This window comes from Melospiza melodia, chromosome 3 (assembly GCF_035770615.1).
Source record: "Melospiza melodia melodia isolate bMelMel2 chromosome 3, bMelMel2.pri, whole genome shotgun sequence".
Lineage (NCBI taxonomy): Eukaryota > Metazoa > Chordata > Aves > Passeriformes > Passerellidae > Melospiza > Melospiza melodia.
Window position 1 is genome coordinate 44,843,196 of NC_086196.1, and position 24,724 is coordinate 44,867,919.

Below are 24,724 nucleotides of genomic sequence, written 5' to 3' on the forward strand. Positions count from 1 at the left end.
TGGAATATCTGAAATCTAAAATAAATTAAAATTCTCAAAGAGTTAATGACATAATGAGCAGGTAGAGGCCCATAACAGTGCATAGCTAAAATGCTACTGTGGAAACAAAAGAAAAAATGAACCCCACTGTAAATGTTAAGTGATTGCCTTGCCAAACACCCCCCTGACCTACAGGAATGTACAAAACTGTCAAACCCAAATTTTATAACCAAATTCCACCTTTATTATCTCCCGTGTTATTCTAGGTAAAGGCCAAGGTCCTCATCAGAGTAACACTGAGAATGAGAAAAAAGGTGCCAGGCCTAGTCCATAAGGGAGTACGAGCAGGAACTGAGTGGCCCCAGCACAGGGGTCAAAGGACAGGGCACAGCCCCACTGTCTCTGGAAGCAGCAGGTGAAGACAGTCAGTGCAGATGGGCAGAGCCCATTCACCAGAGCCCCAAACATGTTTCAGAGATGAACTGGTCCAGGGTATTTCCAGGGATTCTAATCAGGAGCAGCAGGACAGAGCTGGAGACAGTGCTGGAGAGAAGGTTGCAATGCAGTTTCAGGACCCACACAGGAGACAGGTACCCCTGCTGACACTGCTCAGGGCAGGACTGGGCTGCTCAGGGTAACTGAGGCCTATCAGTGCTCTCACGGCCTGAAACAGTAACATTGACACACAATGTCCTTTAGTACACCTTAACTGCAGTTGTTTTAGTTGAAGTGCTGGTGATATGTGATGCCTTACCAAGGACAGCAGGGCTGTTTATGGATTTTGGGCAGTTTATTACCGTTGCTTCAGTTTTTTTGCAACTTGTGTTTCTTTTTCATAATGTGCAATAATCTGAACAATTATGAGGCAGTTAATTAAAAGGAAAAGCAAGCCTGCCATCCATATAAATAAGTAAGTGTTATATCCTTTGAACTCCAGAAAGAAGGCAGGAGTAAGCCACAGGCCTTGTCCCATGAACCACAGACAGAGAAGCAGCATGGCCCTATGCCAGGACATCTTAATACTAGGCATTACAAGGGGCAAAAGGCAGAGATACCAGACAAAGTACTGGGATGTGCATACTTTGTTAAAAGTCACAAAAATAGCGGTGTGTAGGAAACAACTGAAGGCAAGGTCTCTGTAGAACGCTATGGAAACAACAAGGAGCAAAAGCAGCTGGGGCAGGAAAGCTGCGAGCCCAAGGGCAAAACTCCATTTGCTCTCTGCTGTCAAGTACAACATGTAGAAATACGGAGAGAAGTTATGACGGATATCCCTCCTAGTCAGGTGATAGAGGTAGGCGTGCTCCAAAAACTCCCAGCCATAGAGGTGATAAAATGCCACAGTCAAGGCAGCCAGCACTGATCCGGCAACTGTTCCGAAGAGCAGCAGGTCGCGGTTCAGCATCGTTCCCAAGAGGTGCCAGAGGCGCGCCATGACCGTGCCCTCCGCCGCCCTGTCCCGCAGCGCCCCGCGGCCCGGCGCGGCGCTCAGGCGGAGCGCTATGGGCAGCGCGTAGCTCACGGGATAGATTTTCATGTGCACGGCCAGCCCGTAGCACACGGCGGCCTTGCCCACGCTGCCCGCCTCCACCCAGTAGAGCGTGGCGAGCACCAGCAGCGCCACCAGCGCCTCCGCGTTGCCCCGGCTGGACACGGCCATGGGCAGCGGGTTCAGGAGCCAGGCGGCGGCGCAGCACCCGCAGGCGCGGCCGGCGGGGGTCCCCCGGCGCCGCAGGGCCCGGTAAGCGACGACGGCAGTCGCCAGGTCCCCGGCCACGAAGAGCAGCTTCCCGAAGGCCTCGGTGAGGAGCACGTTGGGCGTCAGCAGCCAGGCCAGGAGCGGCGTGTAGCGGTAGGTGGCCCGCCGGTAGGGCGAGCGCCCCTCGGTCACCAGCCGCGCCGCGTCCGTGAACACCCGGTAGTCGACGTCGGTGTAGCGCACCCGCATGGTGCGGTCCTGGTGCAGCCCGTACAGCACCAGCGCCAGCCTCGCCAGCAGCCCTGCGAGCAGGGCCGCGCCCACCCCCGCCATCCGATCCGCGCGGGGCGGGGGGAGAAGCGGGAGCCGGGAATGCGGGAGCGGGAACACGCGGGGATCGGGCGCTCCCGGCGGACGGGGCGCGGGCGGCCGCGCTCGGTGCCGCTTCCGCCTGTGTGCGAGGAGGAGGCGGCCCCGCGCCTGCGCGCTGCGCGCCGGGCCCGGGCGGGGAGAGGGGCCGGGACCGGGCACGGGGCCCCGCTGGGCCGGGGCGCTGTGGGGAGGGACCCGTGGCGGGCGGCGGGCAGCGGTGCCTCTGCTGCGGGCTGGGAGCCTGGCAGGACATCGGCACCGGGGTCCGGGGAGAGCTGCGGGGCACCGCCCCCCGCGCTGCCCCCGGCACCGCCGCTGCCCGTTGCCCCTCAGCCTGCCCTGAGCTGTCGGCTGCACGGGCAGAGAGGCCGCAGATGCAGGAGTAGTTAAGTAAGAGGGAAAAACAGCATCTGTTATTTACCTTCCGCAAGTGGCGGTGTTTTGCCTAGACGTATGAGCGCTCTCCGGAGCGCTTAGGTGAGCTTCCTGCCGCAGCAGATTTCTCATTTAATTAGATCGTAAACAGCTTCGTGAAAATCGGAGCTTAGAGAGAGTCACTCACAACAAAGGAATTAATTCAGCTCTATTTTGAGGGCCTGTTGTATATGTTTTTCAGATAGTTTTCCTGTCTGGTTATTTGCCATCTCACATTTGAATTTGGGCTGATTGAAAAGCAGGCATTTATTACTTACTGCTATTGCGGGTTTCATGTTAGAACTTAAAAGGGATTTTCTTAGACATGCTTTATTAATCAAAAATATGAATTTGCTTGTTTAGTAGTTAATTGCAACCTCACTGTTTTTGCTGAGTGCTTTCATTTGGGAATATTTTGGGAGCCGTAGCGTTGATGGCTCACCTCACTTACAGGAAATAATCTGCTTTTTCTCAGTTCTGGGGACACCCATCAAAGAACTGGGAACAGATCTTTTCCATTTGGCAGAGGCATCTTGGAGGGTGGCCTAACTGGTAGGATATTCAGGGAACAAAAGATATTTTTGTTTGTGTGCACACAGTTACTGATTTTTATCTGTTAAGGCTGATCTTCTGTATATAACAGTACAATGGGATATAGTCTGAAATATCTGATGGGAGAAGCATAGTAACTAATCTGGAGAGTCAGTTTTTCCTCTGTCAGATACCTGCATTTTTTACTAAAGTGGACATCTTCAATAGGAAATCTCAAGGGAATTCTCCATTAACTCACCATATGATGTCACAAAGTCCTAAAGCTCATTGTTAGGATGTTTTTGGGAAAGGGAATGAAAGTGGTTGTTGATCCTTGGTAAATAATCACTTGTTCACTATTGCTGTTCTACTTTAGAATGGGAAAGATTGGTAACATTTTCTTTTTTTTCCTCTTTTATGTATCTTGTACTAATGGTTGGGGTACTTTTAAAAATGCTTCCATCCCCATAACCATTGTTGTGCCCAAGCTTTTATCTGGAAAGGCTAGGAGATCGATACTGAATAAAATCACTGGGACTGAAATAACTTGGAAGTAGATATATGTAGATACTACTAATTTTTTGGTTTGGAAAAGTTTGCAAAAAACTATTCTTGCTATCTGCCACTGTTCTCCCAGGATTGTTTACTTTTTTGATGCCTTCATGAACAGAACATGTTTTATTATTTCTGACCCTTGGAGGAAGCTGTTCATGGTCAGATCAGAACACATTGTAGTTTATTTGCTTAAGTGTCCAGGTTTAATGACATTAGTGGAATAATATGAGTTTAATAAATAAACTTAGGAGTATGCTGGTGTCTCATGGTTTTCTTGTCTGTTTCTGACAGTCTGTTTTCAGACAGATCTTTTATCTGACATTAACCGAAGTTGTTAAGCTGTTGGTAGTGACTGTTTATCAGGATTCTAAAGAGGAACAAAGTAGGTAATTTAATTCTAAAGGGTCGTGATGTAAATAAAACAGAAAATCTGCCTTAGCTACTCTGACTGTATGACATTGCCTGAGCTGGAAAAATAATTGATTTTCTTATCAATAATTTAACATGTTCAAAAATGCTTGAAGCTCTTCGGAGAATTAAGATTTGGCTCAAAAATGCATTTGGCTTCAGATTTGATACCAGCTTGCTTAACCTGATTTGTCATGTACTGTTGACTTTAATGCAGGAAGGAGGGCAGTCTTATTAAAGTTATAAATCTGTTGTTCCTGTAAAAAGCTGCTTTTATTTATATCAGTCACCATGAGCCACTTTTAGAAAATGCTGGGAGATAAAAGCTCATAGAACTACTGGGACTGAGGCTGATTGATTCCAGTGCACACAAAGGTACAAACAGCATGAAGAAAAGTGTGGGGTTGCCATTACATAAATAGGATTACATATGTATAGGTATATTCACATGAACATTAAGGTTTTATTTCACTACCTGCCAGGCATTTTGTTTACATGGTCTCAAAGATGGACCATCTTATAAACTGAGGTCACTTCCAAATTTGCTTCTATTGCCTACTTGTGATGGGGGTTTATAAACCTGAACTCAAATATTAACTTCTCACTTCACCTTCTGTAATAGAGACTGCTTGAGCAGCACCAGGACGTATATTCCATAAACTATCTCCTAGGAGCTGCCACTACTTAAGATTTACATGGCAGTGGTAGCATTATAAGGACAATGACCTTGGCACTGGTTGTGCAAGCATTCTAAAACCTAATGGAAGTTTTAACCATCTAAAAACCAAGGTACAACTGGAGGGTGGCAGCTGGAGTGAAGGAGACAGTGCTATTCTGGTTCCTGCTCAGCTAGGGGCAATCCGCACATTTGGCCAGGTTCTTGCCTTTCAGGGGTTTACTCTCCACACTAAGGTGGAAAGTTATGCTTTGAGAAAGGTTAAGCTGAGGCCATCAGCAAAGATGAACATATGGTCGAAAGGGTACACAAGGGCTAAATATTGGAGAGACTAACAGATTAAATCTGAGAACTTTGAGGAGAATAAAGAGGCTAGTGAAGGTTGAAAATGAGAAGAGGATTCTGTTGAAGTAACATAAGGGAGATGTTGTAACTGGTAGCAGTGCAATGAAGAACAGAACAGGTGGTGAGTTGTGATGGTGAGAACCTTACTAAGATCCAGGTGGCCTGAGGAGCTGGACTGGAGGCTGGAATATCTGAAAAATTATGGAAGAAAGAGCAGTAAAAGGCTTTTTAGGGGGAAGGCAGTTGAAGGATGCTTCCATATGCTGTATTTTAGGTCATTCTACAGATATCTCAGGGTGAGACATTTCTCATGCAAGTCTCCTCTCAAAATATAATTGTTAATGGCTAGCTATGCTTTTAGACTTTGTTGTTATGAGATAAAATTTGGTCATAAGAACTGTATGTTTTTCTATAAATTGTCATACTGTATGTATGCAGTGACTCAAGTCTATATGTATAAAAGGTGAGAGGAAAGTTGAGTATTTAAGGAAGTAAGGAAGATACTGGGCAATAGCTGGTATTAGCTCTTTAGACTTCTGAAAGCAGAGACTGCTGTGCTGTAATGTATTAGAGTTCCCTTTTAACTCTCTTGGGTTTTGGACTCAGAATGTTTCCTTGCATGAGAAGTACTCCTGCCTAATATATTTGTAAACTGACAGTAAGTTTTTGATAATATGATAAGTACAATCTGTTTCTTGTAGCACATGAAATTCTGTAGAAAAAGTGACTAACACTTTTCTTACATATTTTGAGCTTGATAAAATTAATTGGCTTTGCAAATAGGATTGATGCCTTTCAAGTATTTGTAGTGTGTTGATTACTAGATATTATTAGCAAAAGAGAAATATAATTAAGATTATGTAAGGAAGTGTTTGCTTCTGCTTTAATACTGGAATGAGTAATACAGGAGAGTTTGCAAAAATTAACTGGAAAAACACATTAGAACTCTTCACAGCAGAAAATCACCATTATATATAAAATCTACCACTCTCCTTTAAGCTTTTTCTGTTAATGTGTTTTCTTAAACTGCCTGATAAATCTATACCCTTATTTGCACATTGTGCTATAAATGTGGCTACTTGGAGAATGTGATTGGAGTTGTAAAGGAATTATTTTTTTTCACCACATTGTGATTTTGCACAGTATGCTTTCAAGTGGTGTGGGCAGAGTTCTGCTTGCAATGGTTATGCTGATTTTATGTCAGTGTATTAGGTACAATTCCAGCCCTTCAGGCAAAATAAGTACTGGATAAAAATTAGTCTGTGGGGTAACCTCTTAAATTTACCATTAGAAGGAAAAGAAAATATTATATCTGTGGTGGCAAGAAGTCCACGGATGTATGATGCTGGCCTAGGGGGCAATTGCAAAGATGTGGCCTGTTTTGCTTTAAGGCCATGGAGAATCTGAGGTGTGATATGGTAAACAGGAGTTGCCTGCATCTGGGATGGACAGTGCCTGGCCCTTACTGCCTGACTTGCAATACCAAAACAAAGCACTTTCCCCCTTTGTGCACTGCTTCTGTAGCTTTAGCTAACGGCACAGGCTGCCCTGTGGATTAGCGCTCCAGAACTGGGAGCATCCGGCCGAGGATTCTGTTGAATTTCCTTTGCTTTAAAATTATTTTTCTATTCACTTGTGCTAATAAAAGGATGCAGAGAGAGAATTGATGAACCCAGGCAAAAGAGAAACTGGAGCCAAATGACAAATTATGAATTTAGGAGACTGAGGATTCCTGGCACCAGACTGCTGGATTCTGACCATTGTACAGAATGACACATCCAGTGGCACCTCCAGAAAGCACCTGTGAAAGGCTAAATCTAATTGTGTTAAGCAGCACTTCTTGCTGGCTTTTGAAGGTGCAAGGGAAACATTTTGTGCCTTTTTAGTTTATAACTGCCTAATTTTTTTTCCAATTCTTTGGGAGGGGAAAAGAGACAAAACTTGAAATGCAACTTTGCTCTTCTCAGGCTGTGTTGTGTTTGCAGTTACTCACCGAGATAAGAACAAGTAACTGTAATTACAGATAAAGTCTCAAACTAAATCTTGCAGAGTTGGCTGATAGGAACACTAGGTACTATTCTCATCACCTCTGTTTCTTATGCTTTTGTGCATCAAATGGATTTCCAAGGTACTTTATTTACAATAGATACAAATATGAGTTCCAAGTCTTTAACGCAAATGGAGCAGTTATTTTATTTTATATAGCACTAAAAGGTTTATAAATTTAGGCAATAAAATCAATAATGCAGTTTCCTGCTTTTGACCTCATGGTTAAACCTGATTAGTTGATCGGAGAAGTTAATATCTTCATTTCTTTTATACTTCTTGACCAAAAAAATGGCTTATGAAGCGCTGCCTATCATTCTCACAATAAACATCTTACTCTTTCTTCTGACTGTAAGCATGATGACAGTGTTGCATGTACTTGGAATACCAGGTGTAAACACTGATAATCGTAAAGAAAATCAGAAATAAAACTTTCTCAGTTTTTGTTGGCATTTTGATTCGGTCACAATGAAAAGAAAGGAAAGATAGTTGGGTAGGGATATAGTTAAAAGTGGGTGTGGGGATCAGTGGGAGCACATGCTTCCCATTGGATGATTTTCACTTTCATTGGGGAAATCTCAGATGCTTGGGCAAGGGGTTGTTGTCCTACCACCTGCTTTATTTGTGCTGACAGGATGCCTTAGCTGTTCACACAGACAGAAGACTGAAGCAGTGTGCTGTGAGAGATTCAGATCTGCAAGCGGTGTATTGGACAATAAATAAAAATAAAAGTAGATGCCTTTTGGACTATTATTTCTCTTACTTCTCGATAATATGGTTCAGCCTAACTGTTTTTCCAGCAGTGACTGTGCAGCAGTTTAGAAGCAGCTGTTACAAAAGGCAGAGCTCAGCTGCTGGGGCTGACTGTGCTGGAAGGGCTCCAGAGATGCTGTTTTTGAGGAGCTAGAGCATGTGTGTGGGTATAGACACCCTGGGACTCCTCCTGTGGGAGTGGTGGAAGAGAAGAGGGAGTAGCTTGCTGTTTAGTTTCCTATTCTTGACTGGGGATGCCTAGAGATAGGAAAAACCCCACTTACCCTATCTCCCTTGAGTGGAATGAAGGAACATCCTGTAGGAGAGAGGAGCAGCTGTTGGGGAGTTCTAGTCTGTAGAGACATGAGTAGTCCTCTGGTCTACCCAAAGCTGATTTTTCCTTTTGCTTCCAAGTGTGTTTAAGATCTATCTACCTAAATAGATATCTGAATTTAAAAAAAAAAAACAAAAAGCCAAAGAAAAACAACAACCAAAACCAAAACCATGTTAGCTTTTCTCACAAGAGTGCTCTGAGTAATGGTTGGTACTGCTAGCAGATATACAGTGTGAATGGAAAAATGAGAATGAAGATTATTTGAGTTTCTTCATACTTCAAAAGTTTTGAAACCCCTAGTTCTTTGTTACATTAAGCTTCAAATACTCCCTCTGGAAAGGGAAGGAAACATTCTTTTAGCTGGCTTTGGTGCTTTTGGCCTCAACCAATAAAGGGCTTCCCTGTCTTCTCACATGAATTATTTACAACTGGTTAAATAACTGTTTAAAATCTTTTGAACTCTTACTATTAATAAACTTTTCCCCTTCACTATTTTCTTGAGGATGGCATGGTCTTCCTAATATTTTTTGGGAAAGAATCGTCAATTTTTCTAAAACCTTTTAAATGCGTTTATGGGGATATGTCCTTTTAATGCCATTGCCTTTCTCTTTTTGCCAGCTTATCAGAAACAAAATCTTGAAAAGTGTCCTTGAGTAATAATTCTACCTTATTATTCCTTTTGCAGTATCCTGTTGTATTCTGCATAGTGGTTAAAATGCCATTGTACTTGGCACTACAGAATGATAATGTACGTAAGAATGCACAAAAGAATGTGCACATAAGAATGATAAACTAAAGAAAGATGTCTTAGAGACTCAGGTGCACAGGATGTATCCTTCACTAGCTGGGTGGAAATTCACCTTTTTTCTTCCCAGTACCTAGGGTTTTTTATCTCCTAAATATTTAGCTGCTCTTCATTCAATCTCTGGCAGTTTCTTGGCCAGATCAGTTGCTTGTGCACTGTCTGTCTGAGCTCTGCCTCTTGCTGTGTTAATGATCACAGGTGCTGGTGCTTGTGCAGAGTAGGTAGCAAAGTCCATCCTGTCTTTGGTGCTGTCTTTGGCACTCACAGTTCTGTCCCTTCTTCTTTCAGTGTTGAATGATGCTGTCCCCTAAGCTTATGTATGTCTGTCTCTTATCTCAGACTTCAGAGCTTATTCATTCTCTGCTGATTCAAAGTGACAGCTGTGCCATCAATCTGTTTGTCAGCTTTTCCCCCAGTTGGTGTGTTGGAGATGCTCTGCTTCACACACAGACTCAGGAATGCTGTCTGGCCCTTTGTGCTCTGCAGGTCTGCTGCACCTGGATCAGAAGTTGGAGTCAGACTCCATCGGTGTGAGCACTCGTGGTTTCAGTGGCAGAACTCCCATTATAGGAGGGAAAACCCAAGGAAGAGGACTCAGGCAAGCCACATTTGCAGGCTTGGGACAATTCATACAGAGTGTTCTGTATCTGCAGTGCAACTGGCAACAGACATGTCACTTGTTTCAGTATTGCTTGTCTTTCTTCATTCTGGTTACTGTTGAATTTCAATATTTGTCCTTGCTGACTGCCACATTGCTGAGTTTGATGGGTTGTTGCCAGAATTTGAGTCTGCTGACAAAACTTTGCATATATTTAAGTAGAGATTCAACCAGTGGTTATCCTGTGTCAGAATGGATCCTGCTTTGTTTGTATATAGTAGAAGATTAGGAAAGGGTGTGTTTTGAGAGAAAGAAGACAGCTATATCTCATATTTATTTGATGAACTTTTCAAAGAGTTGATTGTGCCAAAAAATACAGTATGAAAATATCCCCTGGATAAGATGTATGTTGGGTTGAATACCGATGCAATGAATAGAAACTGTAATTTTTCCTTATTTTGATTACTGTGTATTAGTACAAATTGTAAAACAATTGTTTCTGTAAAAAGAACAGATTAGTCAGAACTTGATACTTACCAAGAAGTCATGCTATTTAAGGGTGATAGAAATTGTCAGAGTTCCTTGAACAACCAAGACTAGAATCATGCAAAATTGACATTATGTTGAGCTATATGCCATGCCTCTACAGAATGCATATATTACTTGCAATGGATCTTACTACTCAAGTGCTTTCTGGGGTAACTGTGTTATTCCTGAAAATTAGATGAAAAGATAATTTTCAACTCCCAGTAAAAGTCCTGCTGGACTAATTTTTAGCTAGGATAATTCAGACACAGTTGAAAAGTGAAATTTCTGCATCAGTGGAACTGTGGGCTTCTTCAGGAGGACTGCTCTATCTTTTAATTCTTGTTAAAATAATTTGAATTTTTAAAAGATGGAACAGTTCTTTGTACAAAATGACTAGAAAAGTAATTTCTTTTGTTTTGTTCTGTATTGTTTTGATTGAGTTGATGTATAAAGAGAATTTTCCTTTCTGAGAGCCAAGCTATTTATAGAATTGCATAGGAAAAAATTGAGCAGGTCTTGCCCAAGGGAATATTGCTACACTCCTCCCATCAACACCAGAAAGATTCATTTATTCAGTGTCCCTTTTGATTTTCCTCTGAATTTCAGAGTTCAGACTTCAATCAAGAAAGAGTACCTCTAGCAGAAAGAGATACCATACTGAGATTTAAGTTCCCCATATTCTTTGATGTCCTAGTGCAAAACTTGGTGTATATTTTCCATTTGAAATAAATGGACAGATCTACCTCATTCCTTGGAGAATTCTTAAAAACTGAAAAATTTCATGATGGGAATTTATCTCTAAGCCTAAGTCTAAAATGGTACATCTGTTTTTCCTTGCACCACACAGATTTGTCATGGTTGCGGCTTTTCATGTGACCATAGGGGCATCATACATTTTTGTTTGAATGGATTTAAAAAGAACACTAAGAAAGTTTTCACCTAAAGTGGGGAAATTTTTAATAGATAATTCTAACCTAGGTTGTTTGTTTTAATTTTTAGGCAAATATTAACACATTCTCTGTACTGTTTCTCCAACCCTAACAACTTACAAACAAACACTGATGAAACAAATGGTATAAAACATTTTAATTACCACAGTAACTGGCAATATTATTTTGTGGATCTTTAGGATGTCTTGCCATGACTCTCCAGTTTTAGGGATCTATTTTAAAAATAGAAGAAATTTTCTGCACCTCTATTTGAAGAGGGGAGAAAACAAACCACGTTTTCGTAGATATTCTTCAAACCAGGAAAAATCTACTTGTGTTGCAATCTTTGCCACATTTTCTGTGGATTGAACAAAACCCTGTCACCAAAACTTTGACTTCTGTGGAGATATTTGAATATTCAGATACTGCCATCAGTCTGGGAGTTGTGAAACCAGGAGGTAAACAGGTACCTAGAGTGCTTTCAGCACTCTTCTGCTTTTCTTAGAACACTCATAGTTGACATGGTAGGGATGGTGTAATCACAGAATCATTTAGTTTGGAAAAGACACTGAAGGTCAGTCTGACTGTAATGGTACAGGTTCATTTCCTTCCTGCCTTTTGTAGACCTGGGATATCAGTTCTTGCTGTAGATATCGCTGTTCTGATGAGAGAAATGGATAAGAAGTTCATAATAGAAACGTATTTGGTTTCTTGAAATAAACAAATTAAAAAAATTAAGCCAAATATGAGATATTCATTAATAGATTTGCTCCATCTAGCATTCTTGTCCACTTCTGATGTTTTTGGATATAAAGAAGTTTACTGGCAGGTTAGGGGTGGCAAGTGGTTCCTGGCTTTGATTGCAGTATAATCCTTGTAGAGGTGGCAGCAAATGGGCCTTGGAACAAATAATAAAGCAGAAGTGCACAGTGCATTTGTGTGAGTTATTTACTTTGAGATAATATTTACTTATACAGTGAAGCATGCTCCTATTGTACCATGAAAGTACAGCAAATAATGCTGCTATGAAGAGTTCCTTGTTTTCTAAAGGTAAATAAATTGTTGTACATGGGAGAAGGATAAAAAAAGATTATTATGTAGGAAACATATGTGCAACAGTTCAAGGCTCTTGGTTATCAATCTTCCCAAAGAGTTCTGATTGCATTGATTTTTTTCTTTTTAATCTACTTCAGGTACATCATAATTTATCTTTTATTACATATCAGAGTATGTGGTGATGTTCTGCTTTGATTCTCTGGCAATCCAATGAAAAATTATGACAAGAATTACTAATTTTTTTCCATATTTTTCTTTGCTTAAATGCAGAGGCATATAAAATTGAAGGTAATCAAATTAAACTTGGCAGACTGTTGCTAGCTTAAATTGTTTCAAAGAAAATGACTATGGAGAAGACGAAAAAGCCAGTAGACTTAGAATTCATTTTTTTTTTTTCCCAAGTTCTCATTAAAAGGCTTTGGCTTGGCATTAACTATTCCATGTGACAGTCAGTTTGATTTGAATGTCACTGAAGGCTGTCTCCACCTTCTGTTCCTCCAGGGTCTAGATGAATCTTTTTGGAGGTGTACTAAATTAAAAATTAATAGCAATAGAAAAGGGAATATGGAAGGGTTAATTCTAAGGCATTACAGGCTTGCCTTGCTACCTTTCAGAGATTAATTTGTGACAAAGATTTTTATGAAGTATTGAATTTCATGAACTACTTAAGTCTGTTCCCACGTAAACTTAAGACTTCATTCTTTCAACCTATATTTAAAAGTTTGAATATGTATAAGTGAAGAAACACTAGACCTAGACTTTGGTTCATCATCACAAAATACAATTCCCCTCAGTAATTTTCCTATTATTTTCTTTGAATGAGATAATGCAGTATTTCAAGTTTTTGTGTGTGTGTATGGTCTGTAGCGGTATCCAAGTCAAAAGTGCAGAATTGTACTAGTTGACCTCAGGAGGATTTAAGAACTGAGTGACTTTCTGTATGTTTTTTGCTTTAGGAAGGTGTTAGAAACTCTTATGTAGTATAGAACTGAATGGAAGTAACCTAGGGTTATGTTAGAGTCTTTGCCGTCTGAAAGTTCAATGTCCAGCCTATGCTAGCTCTCTACCTTTCCACTGTGATTAATGGAAAGAAGGAGATACCTCTAGAGAGCTGGAGCAGGTGAGTTCACCAAAATGATTTACAGAGGAAAAGTAGGCAAGAAAAATACTTTGTGTCTTTCATATATTCCTACAGTAAACATTAGGTGGGAAAATATGAGATAAGGTAATAAGCTAAACTTACTCCTTTATAATTTGTAAAAATAAAGGTTTAAAAGGGGGGAAAATAGATCTTAAGAAAATATTAGATTCTGATTCAAATTTTTGCTGACTCAAGAGCCTGCATTTAAATGTTGTACTTAAGGAGGAAAAAGTGTTGGTTTGTGTAGTAATAAAGTTTATGCTATTCTAATTCAGACTACCAATCCACACATAAAACCCCATAGTTCCAATCAATTTTTTTTCCCTGTGACCGGTTCTGAATATATATATAGAAGAGATATAAAGGAACACTAACCAGTAAATCATTTGTTATTAGTAATGTCTATCTGATATTATTTGATTGTCTATATAAGTAGCTCTAAGACTTTTGTGAGTCTTAAATTTTTGCTTCAATTAAATGTGTTATATAATAAAGCAACTCTTCCTGTTCAAAGAAGGATGACAGCATTTAGACTTTGCCTTTTGTTTTGAGGAAGAAAGTATTTCTTCTTCAGATAAATGGTTCTGTTTATTTTCTTAGATTACATTTTTTTCACCTCCTGTCCTCTTCAGTTTGTGAGCTGAGAGCTTGCTGGGAAATGTGAGATACTATCTTTCACCAAAATATCCTAGAAGAGCAGTGGGAATCTGCAACAGGTCAATGACTTCTTAACCCAGGAAGTCCAAGCACATAAAAATCACCCCTTAATCTTCCTTGTTCTTAGACTTGTCATAATTTGTCCATATGCCCGAATTGATTGTACAGCTGAGAAAGTTACCTTTGTGGCCAGGATTACTCAGCAGTGTAAAGCAGTATCTGTCCTCCTTCAGATTCCTGTACAATCTGTCTCTGCCTACGCACCAGCTCTCACTTCTAGCTTCTTTCCCTGTTCCAGTATCTACTGCCTTGTATTCTCAGTTCATGTCCTTTTGTTGGAATCAGTATTGCTTTCTCCTTGAGTTTTTGAGGTGGCCTTTCCAGGAGGAAAATTCTTCTTTGCTCTTCATCCAAATCTGTTCCTCTCCATTTCTTGCGGAACCCCCACATGAAATACACAACTTGCTTCTCCCTAAAGGGTAGTGGTTGACAATTTAAGATCTCTAACCTCCAGCTTGCCTGATAACAGTCCAAAACAGCAAGGACAAGGAAATGCCCAATCACTGCAGCCTTCGCTGTCTTCTTGATGTCTTCAGGAAAATTCAGGCTAGGACCAACACCTTTTGTGGGAATAAATTTAGCCCAACAGTTTTTGGTAGATTTCTAAGCAATTTCAACACTTTTAAGAGAATGCTAGACAGCTTTAATAGATGACTTGATGATATGACCAGCCTTTTGTATGCTTGCTTATTCATTTCCTTACCATTGTGTGTTTTATCTTGGCAAGTGAATCCTGTCAGCACAATTACATCATGCTGTATAAGTCAGGAGCTTTGCTCACACATGAAAATTTATCCAAAACAGAACTGAGCCTTGGTTAATGGAAAGTAGAAATTATAGTCTGAAACAAATAATCCTTGCAGCAAGAACAACCAAGAACTATTTTTAGAAGATGTTGAGCATGAACATTTCTAGAAAGCCAAGGACTGCTCAACATGACAGCACTTGTCATAAAATCGGTAGGAGGGATACCTGCTTAAATTTGGAAATGAGAAAGAGTATCTGTATTAAACTGAAAATGTTATTTTAAGGATGTAGCTCTTGCCTTTATGATTTTTTTCAGTATTAGATGTGTTGTCATTTTCACAAACTGTTCTAGTTCAGCTTCTTTCTCCCTCTCTCCCCTCCCATCTTTTTTTGAAGGAGTGGGAAGGAGTCACACATCTTTAGTGCATCTTTAACATGATAGTCTGAAAATAATTCTAAGTATAATACTCACAGTAACTGTGATGAATAAAGAAGCTGTTGTCTTCAACCTTGTTACTTTTGCACTGCACCATCACAAATATATCGCTCTCAGAAAAATTTGAGAGCGCAGTCTTTTTAAAAAGACCTTGCTTACATCTCCACCACCCAATTGTTTGACAAACCACATGATGTAATAGTACTTCTTCTTGTGCACTAATTAAAATATGGATGGGTGAGGAAGAAATAATCAGTTTGGGCCTTAAGACTGTCTGTGTAAGGAAACTTAGCAGGGCTAGGGATTGTGTTTCAGCACTACCCTGTGTATTCAGTGAATTTTATGGTGTGATTTTCACCTGAGGCAATTGCTTTTTTTTTCTCTGACAATACATAGTGATGGGTATAATGGACTAGCAACCATTTGCAATGAGGAAGAGCCCTCCCTTGTTTTGAGGGAGTACAGATTACCCATATGGATGCAAGCTGTTGTGCCACACTTCCCAAAAGTAAGTGAATGGAGAGTAGCCTCTTCCATTTCCCATAGAAATGCAGTTCTGTGGCCCAGTATGACAAGGACTTGGTGATAGGACTGAGGTCTTAAAGGATGGAATTACGAAAAGAATTGGAGTTATTTTCAGTATTTGAAATAGTAGAAGAAAGAGAAGTATCTTGGAGGAGATGGACTGTTAACTTGAGTCTCTCACAGTATACAAATGTTGAAGGTAACAAATGTAGTTAGAGTTCTCCAAGAATAACAATGTCTGTATTTTTAAAAGGAAATCTGAAATGTTAATTTTATCTTATAAATAAAAGTTAATCCATCTGCAGATAGAGAATGGAGTGTTGCCTGTGCATTTTGAACCCAGAAACCTGAGCACATTCAGGAAATTTTGCCTGAAGTTGCTGAAACAACTTGAAAAGCAGCTGTATGTATAAAATCACCTTCACTTACCATTGATATTCAAGTACTGATCATTGTTCAGTAGTAACAGAAAATAACTGATTCCATACCCTTCTAGTTTCCCCCAAAAAGCAGACTAATTATCTGCACTTGAATTTAGTCAGAGCATCAGGACCTACCTTTCAATCTTACTTAATCCAAAATTAAATTATGAAGGTATTTGTTATATTAAAATACCAATCATTCTTTCCCTAAACACTCTCCTTTTACTGAAATTGTGCTCACAAATCCTGCAATAAGGTTTGTATTGAACACTGATTTTTGAAAAGCTAGTATTATTTTCCTGTAGAAACAGAATTTTTTAAAAAGCCTAAGAAAATCCAGGTCTGCATAATTTGTGGCATGTATGAAAGTCCTCGCCTTACATGCTGCATGTCTCAAAATACAAAGCAAATGCAATTTTTTCTTCCAAAATAATGCATCTTGTGCTTGAAATTGCACAGGTTTTTTTGTATTTTGGGTTTTTACAAGCCATTCCTTCTAGTCTCTTTCCCTCAAGCAAAATATGATCCTAGGAATACCACACCTAGCTTTTTTGAAAGATTAATTTCTTCTGGAAGAAATGGCTGTCTGCATGCTAAAACTGTTTTTTCTTTCTCTTACTGTGTTCCCACCTACCTCTTTGACAATAAAATCCTATTTTATGTCCTTTTATTCTGTTTTTTATCTCACTGTACTCGACCTACTATGGGCCAGAAAGGTTTTGTACTATTGTCTCTTTCCTTTAAATTCATGGCCCTAACTTTGTCTCTCATTGTTCATCTGCTTGCTTCATATCTGCAAATTTTTCAGTTTTGTTTTGCTCCCTGTGCCAGAGTGGCTGTTTTAGTGCTGTTTGCCAAATTACACATTTCATATGACCTGCTTCCATTTGTGACCTGGTATAGTTGCACTTTTCTCTGCCATAGTTATCTCCTGTTGTGTTATGTGTCAGAAACAAGCTCACTGGCTCTTAGGATGCTGCTGGAATGAGGTTTCCAATGAGCCTTTTCGGTGGGATTCCACAGGGTCTGAAGAACAAAGCCCCTTTCCTTGCTCTACCTCAGGGAGCTGTGGTTTCTCAGGAAATTGCCATGAAATGGGACTTCGAAAGCTGTGGCATTACTAAGCCTGTCCTCACCTATGGGGTCTTGCTGTTCAAATCAGGAAGTTGCTGCTATCCTGAAAAACCCTTCTGGATTTTTCTACACTTTGGGAAGATGTGCCTTGCTTGGAGCCCTGTGCTGATACTCCAGGTGCTCCTGAGCTCCTGCCTGCCTTGGAAGTCTGAAAAATCAGTGTACCAATACAGAAGGTATTAAAAAAAATTCAAGTTCAAGACTGAGAGAAAGACGACTGGAGAGAGGAAGGAAAGGGGATGGTTGCTGTGTCTGCACCACTCAATCTCAACGCTGTAGCTGAAGGGTGAAATTCAGGCCCCAGTGAGCAAGTTGGACTTTGAGTTCTCTGCACAAGAAATGAGTTTTTCAGGTCAGTTAGCACTCACTTTGTGAAGTCAGTGTGTTCTTAAGGAGGGAAACAACACAGGAAAGGAAGAGGTAATTTCTCAGCAACCCATAACTGACTTATGCTGCCAGCAGCATTACTAGGAGTTACAGCCCTCCAATGGTGTGCAATGGAGATCTTTCTCTGGTAATCATACTTTCGATCTCCTCCCCATCTCTTTGACTAATAAACTGGGAAGATTCTACAGTTTATATGCTTGTCCTTTAATTGGCAGAAGATGAAATTCTTTGTTTAGAACAAGAGATAGCCAAACAAGACCATGGACCCAAACCTTTGTATTACATGCCACTGCTATAGGTAGTAAAAACTATGTAAATTGCTACCTAGAGGTGGATGCAGTAAATAATGTTTGCTTACAAAGTGGATGGTGAAGATTCTTGATTTTTTTTCCAAGCCCTCTAATATAATTTTCAGAGTCAGTTTAAACTGTTAATAATTACAAATCACAAAGCGTTGGTGACCTGAGCTACATTAATCTGCATGAGTAATGCAAATATGTTTCTTTTAATTAAACACATTTTTAAAAGTTAAAGATCTGAAAAAAAATTAATCATAAATTTTGTCCCACTTTTGATGCCCTAGAAAACTCCCTTTTCTGTTCCCTTTTTTGCTGCTTCACATGTTTAATTGTAATGTTTTAGATACTGTTCCAAGAAAATCTTCAGAAATATTTTGTCAGTGTTCAGTGAAGCCAGTTGAACTTTACCATTTGGGCAGGATTCTTTGTTGGTAAGGATGCTTTATTTGGCTCAGACGTCAGCGTTGCCTTTCTTTAAGTGATTATTTATTTTTAAAGGAAGAGATACCACTCTTAAATGACCTATTGGAACTTTTGAAGGTCAAACCTGATTTCTTGCCTCTTAATCATGCTGCTTTTTTTCCCCTAGACATGAATTCTGCTAGGCTGCTTTAAATAGGTTTTAGAGCTATTTGACTTCCACTGTAGAGAATAATAATGTCTTTTTTGGCAAGAGAGCTGGGCAAAGAAGGATCTTGGAATACTGCAGAAAAGTTAGTATGTTGAAATAGCAAAACTCCTCACCTCCTTGTGCTGATGCATGAAGCTATGCATATTTGGTATCAGTAAAAACTGTGACAGCATTTTCACTTTTAGGAAGGAGGACAATGGTGGTTTGAGAAGGAAGGAAGGAAGGGCCTGTGAGGTGGGGATGCCTCTGTTACAGTCTGTAGCAAAAGCTGAATAAAGCATCTCATTTCTCTGGAGTTGTAGGACTTACTCTTTGAGGATTTTTGTCCCAGAATAAAAACTGCAGTGTAAGTTTGGCTGCTTAGACAGGCAGTCATTTCCTCAAAGCACTCTACTCTCTGCATCCACAGACTGTCCTACTAACTGTAGAGCAGCAGTTCTTTGCTTTTCTGCAGACTGCAGGAGTCAGGAATCAGCACTGAGGAGGAGGAGGAAGTGTGACTTCTGTCCTGTTCATTCCCTCTGAATTGCTGGCAAGGAGAGGTTATCCAGGTAGCATTGCCCAAATGCTGGGTAGTGAAATGGAGAGAGGCCAGAGTGAAGAGGATGGACCTGGATGCAGCACTTGTACCCTGTGATGATGCCATTATTACCTGGTGATATTCAGAATCGAAACATTTTCACATTTTCACTGTTAATCTTCATCCATTTGAGTTCATGACTTTATTCTCTTTCTCCTCTAATTAACAAATACTGACCTTCCATTGTCACAGATGCCTGCATACAAATTATTGGGATATTGTGTTTAGCCTTGTGGATGAGGCTGGGAAGGACAATCAATAGCTGTGTTGTGACTGGCAAAGCACTCTTACAATATTTAGAACATCAGGAACAATACACTGGAACATGCTTCTCCAAACAAAAATGATATTTAATTGGCGAAAAACGTGATTAGGTTGGCATGTGTACTTACATTTCTATATCTGCTGTTTGCTTCCTGGATGTGAGTTTCATGTCTGATGAAGCTTACTCTGAATGTGATTGTGGAAAGTGATTGCTGCTTTGCAAGTTATTGTCAGCCTAAATTGTAGGGTTGGTTCCATATTTCAAGGTCCTTCCTCTTGTGTGTTTGCAAATTTTGATGCTTTAGGAGAATGAAAAATATTCCCGACGATGAGAACAGAAGTGCTAATATGGCCATAGAAGTAAATCTCCAAACAACTCAGAAAGGAATCATGAAATCAACTGGGAAGAGCTGTGGTTGAGTCTGTGGACCTAATCACTGCCCCCCCTGGGTGTGTGCTGTAGGCCAGGAAGTACCTTGATTGCTGCTTTTTGTTTGGTGAGCTTTTGGTCTGAGGTGAACCGAGCTGAAGCCAGATTTCACTTCTGTTTATTCTTCCACTATCAAATAGGACACCACTGTCTGTGATGAATTTGGGCCAGACATAAATGCATTATAATGGCATAACATGACATCTATTACAGTACTCTGTATCCAGACTGGTGAATGTAGAACAAATAGTATCATGAGGTCAAATGCACATTTGCATTGCCATCCTGTAGCACTATCAGGTGACAAGGTGCTGTATAAGAGACAGAGTGTGAAAGAACTATGAACACTGCTTTGACTTTGTGACTGTAAATTTCAGTTCCTTCTGACACATAAAAGCCATTTACTTAGGTTTTTAGCCACCCTACTGTGTTTTTTTCTGCCTTTAGAGAACTCCCTGAAATCCCTTGTGGCTTAGACTAAGAAGTTAGCTTTTCATATTTTGCAACCAGTTTTGTTCCTTACTAGCTAAATTTATTCCTATATACAAAGCCATGCTGTCCTCATCTGGAAGTTGCTCAGAACTTGTTCCCTTATTATTTTAGTCAGGAAAGAGATCAATTAAATTTAAAGACTGGTTGTCCTTGTTTGGTAACAGTGGACTCTTTCTGCTCTGTACCTTTATTGCTCTTTGTTTTCTTTTTTGTCCAATCTCCAAGTATTTTGGTTTCCTATGACTCCCTGAGTCTCTTTTATTTGTTGAGGTGAATAGTCAGGTGCATTCTTCTTTTCTATAGCATTGAATTTTTTTCAGTATTCTTGGATTAAGTTTTAGTTTTTATTTCATTAATTTTATCCTGAAAATTGAATCAATTTGCAGAGAAAGTGGGATCAATGCTTGCTTTCTGAATTGCCTTCCTTGCTTCCTCTCGTTCATCTTAGTCCATTCTCTTACTTTACCACTGGAAGCTGCATAAGTTTCATTTGGAATACAGTCATTGAGATAGTGAAATCTGGTTTCACTCTGCTTCCTTATTAAATAAGTAGTACTGTCCTTCCCCACTGTGGATCATTTTCCAGTCTGGATGCATTCACGCTACCTTCCTGCCTTCAATGTTATGACCTCTTTATTCATTTTCCCCTATCTCTCTCTCTTCTGTTATCCACAGGCTAAATATCTATCCATGGCTAAATATCTTTATTTCCTCTCCTACAAGGCAAACCTTTATACTGTAAAAATCTCATGCTGGACACCTGATAGCCTTGCATAACATTTTAGTTCCCAGTCTAGCACAGCAAAGCTCTGCTTTCTTTACTACCAGATTATTTTCCTGCTCCTGTCTGTCTCCATGCCCGTGCAAAAAATAAAGTTTAAACCAATGCTGTATTGGGAGGAAAGTAATTCTTCCATGCTAAGCATTTTATCTGTCACATACCTTATCGGGCTTCAGTGTCTGCTTCTTGTACTTGAAGTAAAACCTAGTGACAAAGCCAAATGCATATATCCTTGTGTTAAGCAGTTCTCTGACTGGAGAATGATATTGTGCACAGTGCCAAAATTCAGATATTTTGGAAAGAGAGTACACAAGAAAAGATTTCTTTTTCTACATGTCTTGCTCTTTTAATATCCTTCTAGTTTTTCCTCACTGCCTGGGTATTTCAGGCTATAATGTCAAGGCTGCTTTGTTTTCCTTGCTTGCAGAGTGGCTTGGTATTATAATATAGTATAGTTTAGTAAAGATACATTTTTTTACTCACTGACTCTCAAATACTGAAAGCTGAAGCAAGTATTATGATGCAGGATTTTTGTCAGACTTTTCTTGACTGTCTAAACTACTCTGACTGACCACTTTGAACTACTGAATCTGTAGCCAGTCTAGGTATACTTTTTTTCAAAAATAAATAGCTTGTTATGATTTTAGGTAATACAGCCAAGAGTTTCACACTTTTCTAAAAATAATTTGTTTTCTCAGCCAACTGTTTTGAACTATACATCTAAACTTTTCAATTTAAGGAAGTTTCCTTTAGTATTCGGGAAAATGTATAGAAGTTGAATGTTTGCTAATAATCTTGTAGACTGAAGTAAAACAATGTTGTGGTTAAGGAGTGCATTCTGGGAACGACTTGAGTGTATACTGTGGTTTGAAAAAACCCCAGCAAACCCACATCCCTATTTTGTGGTTCTGTTATGTTTTTTTTTTTTTTTAATTTTTTGTTAAATGGAACTATTTAGCCATTATAGACATTTTCTTTCTGTAATTTTTAGTCCTTTGAGTTTCTGGAGAATACGATTTAAAAAATAAAGCTCTCCTTTCAGCCTAAATGCTGTGTAGAGTTTAAAAGAATGAAAACTCCATTTCCTGTTTGAAAATGACTATATTTATTGTGTGTAGTTGGATATAAATGGATGTAGATTGGTTCAGTTTGTGATGCACAATCAGCAAATTGATTCTGGCTGATTTAAGCCTTTAGAAAAACAAAGCAACCTTGGGGAAAAAAGTTGTTTTATTCTATTGTCTGTGGATATGAGGCAGGGAATTCATGAATGATATAGGGAACTTCAAAATGAAAGGTGGGGGAAGGAAAGAAAAATGATGAACGAAGCTGGTTAAACTGCTGAGCTCTCTTTTTCTCCAGTGCATTCAGCTCAGTGAATTAATGAGATTAAGTCACATCAACTCTGATTGCTGGAGGGAATGAGCAAAGTGGGCAATTTCAGCAGTAGCTTGCATAGGCAAGTTTGATACTTGCAGGCTGCCTATGATGGCGTGCTGCTGACATCTGAAGCTATTTCCTGACTTGATAGCTGCCACGTTTTTTATTATTTTTCTGGTACATGTAAGCTTTTCTTGCAGTCTAAAAAGTATGTTGTAGAAAAATTATTTTTTAGTAAGATAAAACACCTGTGAGAACTGACAAAAACCTGCAGAAGTCAGCCAGTATTCTGCATTTTTTGGCATTTACCTATTTAACAGGAGTTTCTAGAAATTCTATCTCTGTGTATAGAGGATGAGATCAGATAGGATAAGGGACAACTTTTACTTTTCAAAATTTCTCAGTTGTTCCCTCATCTCCTTCTGAGCACTTTCAAGATATCTTCCCCCAAAACCATTTCAGCAGCTGGCAAGAGCCATGCCCTGCTAACTGTGACCAGTGTGAGGGTTTCTGGATTTGTTTTCTCCTTGTTTTCTTCTGCTGCATTATTCTTATTTATCAGCTCAGTTCTTTGCCACACAAATTAATCCTCCAGATAGTTCTCAGTGTTTCCTGTTAATTCTGTTAGGAGTTCTTTTGACAATTAATCTGTTCTGGTCTGTAACCATGGCATTCTCACACATGGTACTCTTTACTCCCTCCCTTTATAGGGCTTCTGTGTCCTCCTTTCTCTGGTCCTTTCATGCCAAAGGATTCTAAATCAATGTCTTCCTAACTCATCTTTAATAAGTGGCTTATTCTATTTTGATCTGAGCAAGTGCTGTCGTATGAATCAGGCCTGTCTGAGAGATTTTCTGGAGGAATAAAGAGGAAGAGCCTGTTCCTTGGTTTTTTGGCGTTTTTTCTTGGTTTAGTCACAAAAAAAATACTATGGGTATTTTTTTCAACCTGAGACTGCTGTCAGATTGAATTAAGCTAATAGCTTGGGCTAAAAGCATTGTAGCTAAATTTACAAAACCACAATCCCTGTGTTTTCTTTTCTTACTTTGTATGAAGTTGCTCAGTAATTGGACACTCCTGTGTGAAGTATATGGCATGTGAAGATGCAGATATTAATCTATAAACTTCTCATCTTTGCCTCTGGGGAGAGTGTTGTAAATACCAAGTGATAAGACATGCTGAGAGCAACACACCCTTATTTTAATTATTTTATCTGAAGAAGGGACAAAATGTCCCATTTTGTGAACTCAGGTTTTGTTCTGTGCCAATAATAATTTTTTTACACAAAATGGAAAACATCCACAAGAGGTATTTTGGAAGTTAGGAGACCTGAATTCAGAACTGTGCTTGAATTAAGACTGTCAGTATGATGAGATCCAAATTTGACTAAAACCTCCATCTTTTTGTTCTATTTTTCTTTTTCTTCCCCGCAGCTTTGTTCTATCCCTCCGTGCTTGATTGATTTCTCCAGCTTGTAACTTATTGTAAGATCAGGGCTTATTAATCACAGGTCTTCCAGGCAGTTTTAAAGGAATGTGGCGTGATGTTTAATTTCTGTAACCACTCTCACTTTTTGATGAAATGATGGTGTATAGCTAGTTGTGTTAACTCTTCTAGGAGGGGAAAAAATCCTAGTCGGGTGTCAGCCAGCTCTCGTAGCGTCTCTCTCTTTGTCTGAGAAAGCCTGCCCTCTTCTGGGTGAAGTTACAGCTGGATAAATTGTCAGGACTGCAGTGGAACTGCTTGAGGTTGTCCTCCTTCGTCGAGAGAAGCAGTTGGCTTTCCATGGATAGCTTTGGTGGGCCACTATATCGATATAAAATTCTATGTAGCTGTGGACTTTCTGTTACAATAACAGTAAGGGATAAAATTTGTTGCATTAAGGTTTCAACTATATGCCAATTGTACTGTGTTCTCTGTGGGGTTGTCTGTCTGTCTGTCTGTCTGTCTGTCTATCTATCTATCTATCTATCTATCTATCTATCTAATCTTATCTATCTATCTATCTATCTATCTATCTATCTATCTATCTATCTATCTATCTATCTATCACTTAAAAAAAGATTATGGAAATATCGATTTTCCTTATTTCTAATAATTTTGCATTCCTGTGAAATTATGTCTCTCCACAACTCTTATTTTTCCTATCAGATCAAAATTCTTTTTGTTAATCCAGATTTCTTTTCAGTTACCTCTTTCTTTTATGCTCTAAAAATATCTTTTTGGGTTTTTTTAGCTCCTTCCCTAGCTGACAGAACACCGATAGCTTTGATCATCCTCATCATAAATTGACAAAGGTAATTAACATTTTAATAGGGTCGTAAGGTAAG

General features: G+C 39.7%; 2 protein-coding genes across 3 annotated transcripts in view; one reads left to right on the forward strand and one right to left on the reverse strand.

The window, feature by feature from the left end:
- Positions 1-200: 200 nt before the first annotated feature.
- On the reverse strand, positions 201-2,094 carry PIGM (phosphatidylinositol glycan anchor biosynthesis class M). Its single transcript, XM_063151567.1, has one exon. It carries the CDS (start codon positions 2,009-2,011, stop codon positions 773-775), a length of 1,239 nt encoding a protein of 412 aa, XP_063007637.1. The 5' UTR covers positions 2,012-2,094; the 3' UTR covers positions 201-772.
- The window catches only part of RGS7 (regulator of G protein signaling 7), a 255,957-nt gene continuing 232,973 nt past the window's right edge, over positions 1,741-24,724 (forward strand). The window contains exon 1 of one of the 2 annotated variants that reach the window (XM_063151557.1): positions 1,741-1,831. The gene's annotated coding sequence lies outside the window, so the exon portion shown is untranslated. The remainder of the gene's footprint in view (positions 1,832-24,724) is intronic. The other variant, XM_063151561.1, reaches the window with a different exon arrangement.

What these genes read in the sequence shown, in the direction of transcription:
- PIGM (XM_063151567.1), bottom strand. Translation starts at nt 2,011, where the DNA reads ATGGCGGGGGTGGGCGCGGCCCTGCTCGCAGGGCTGCTGGCGAGGCTG.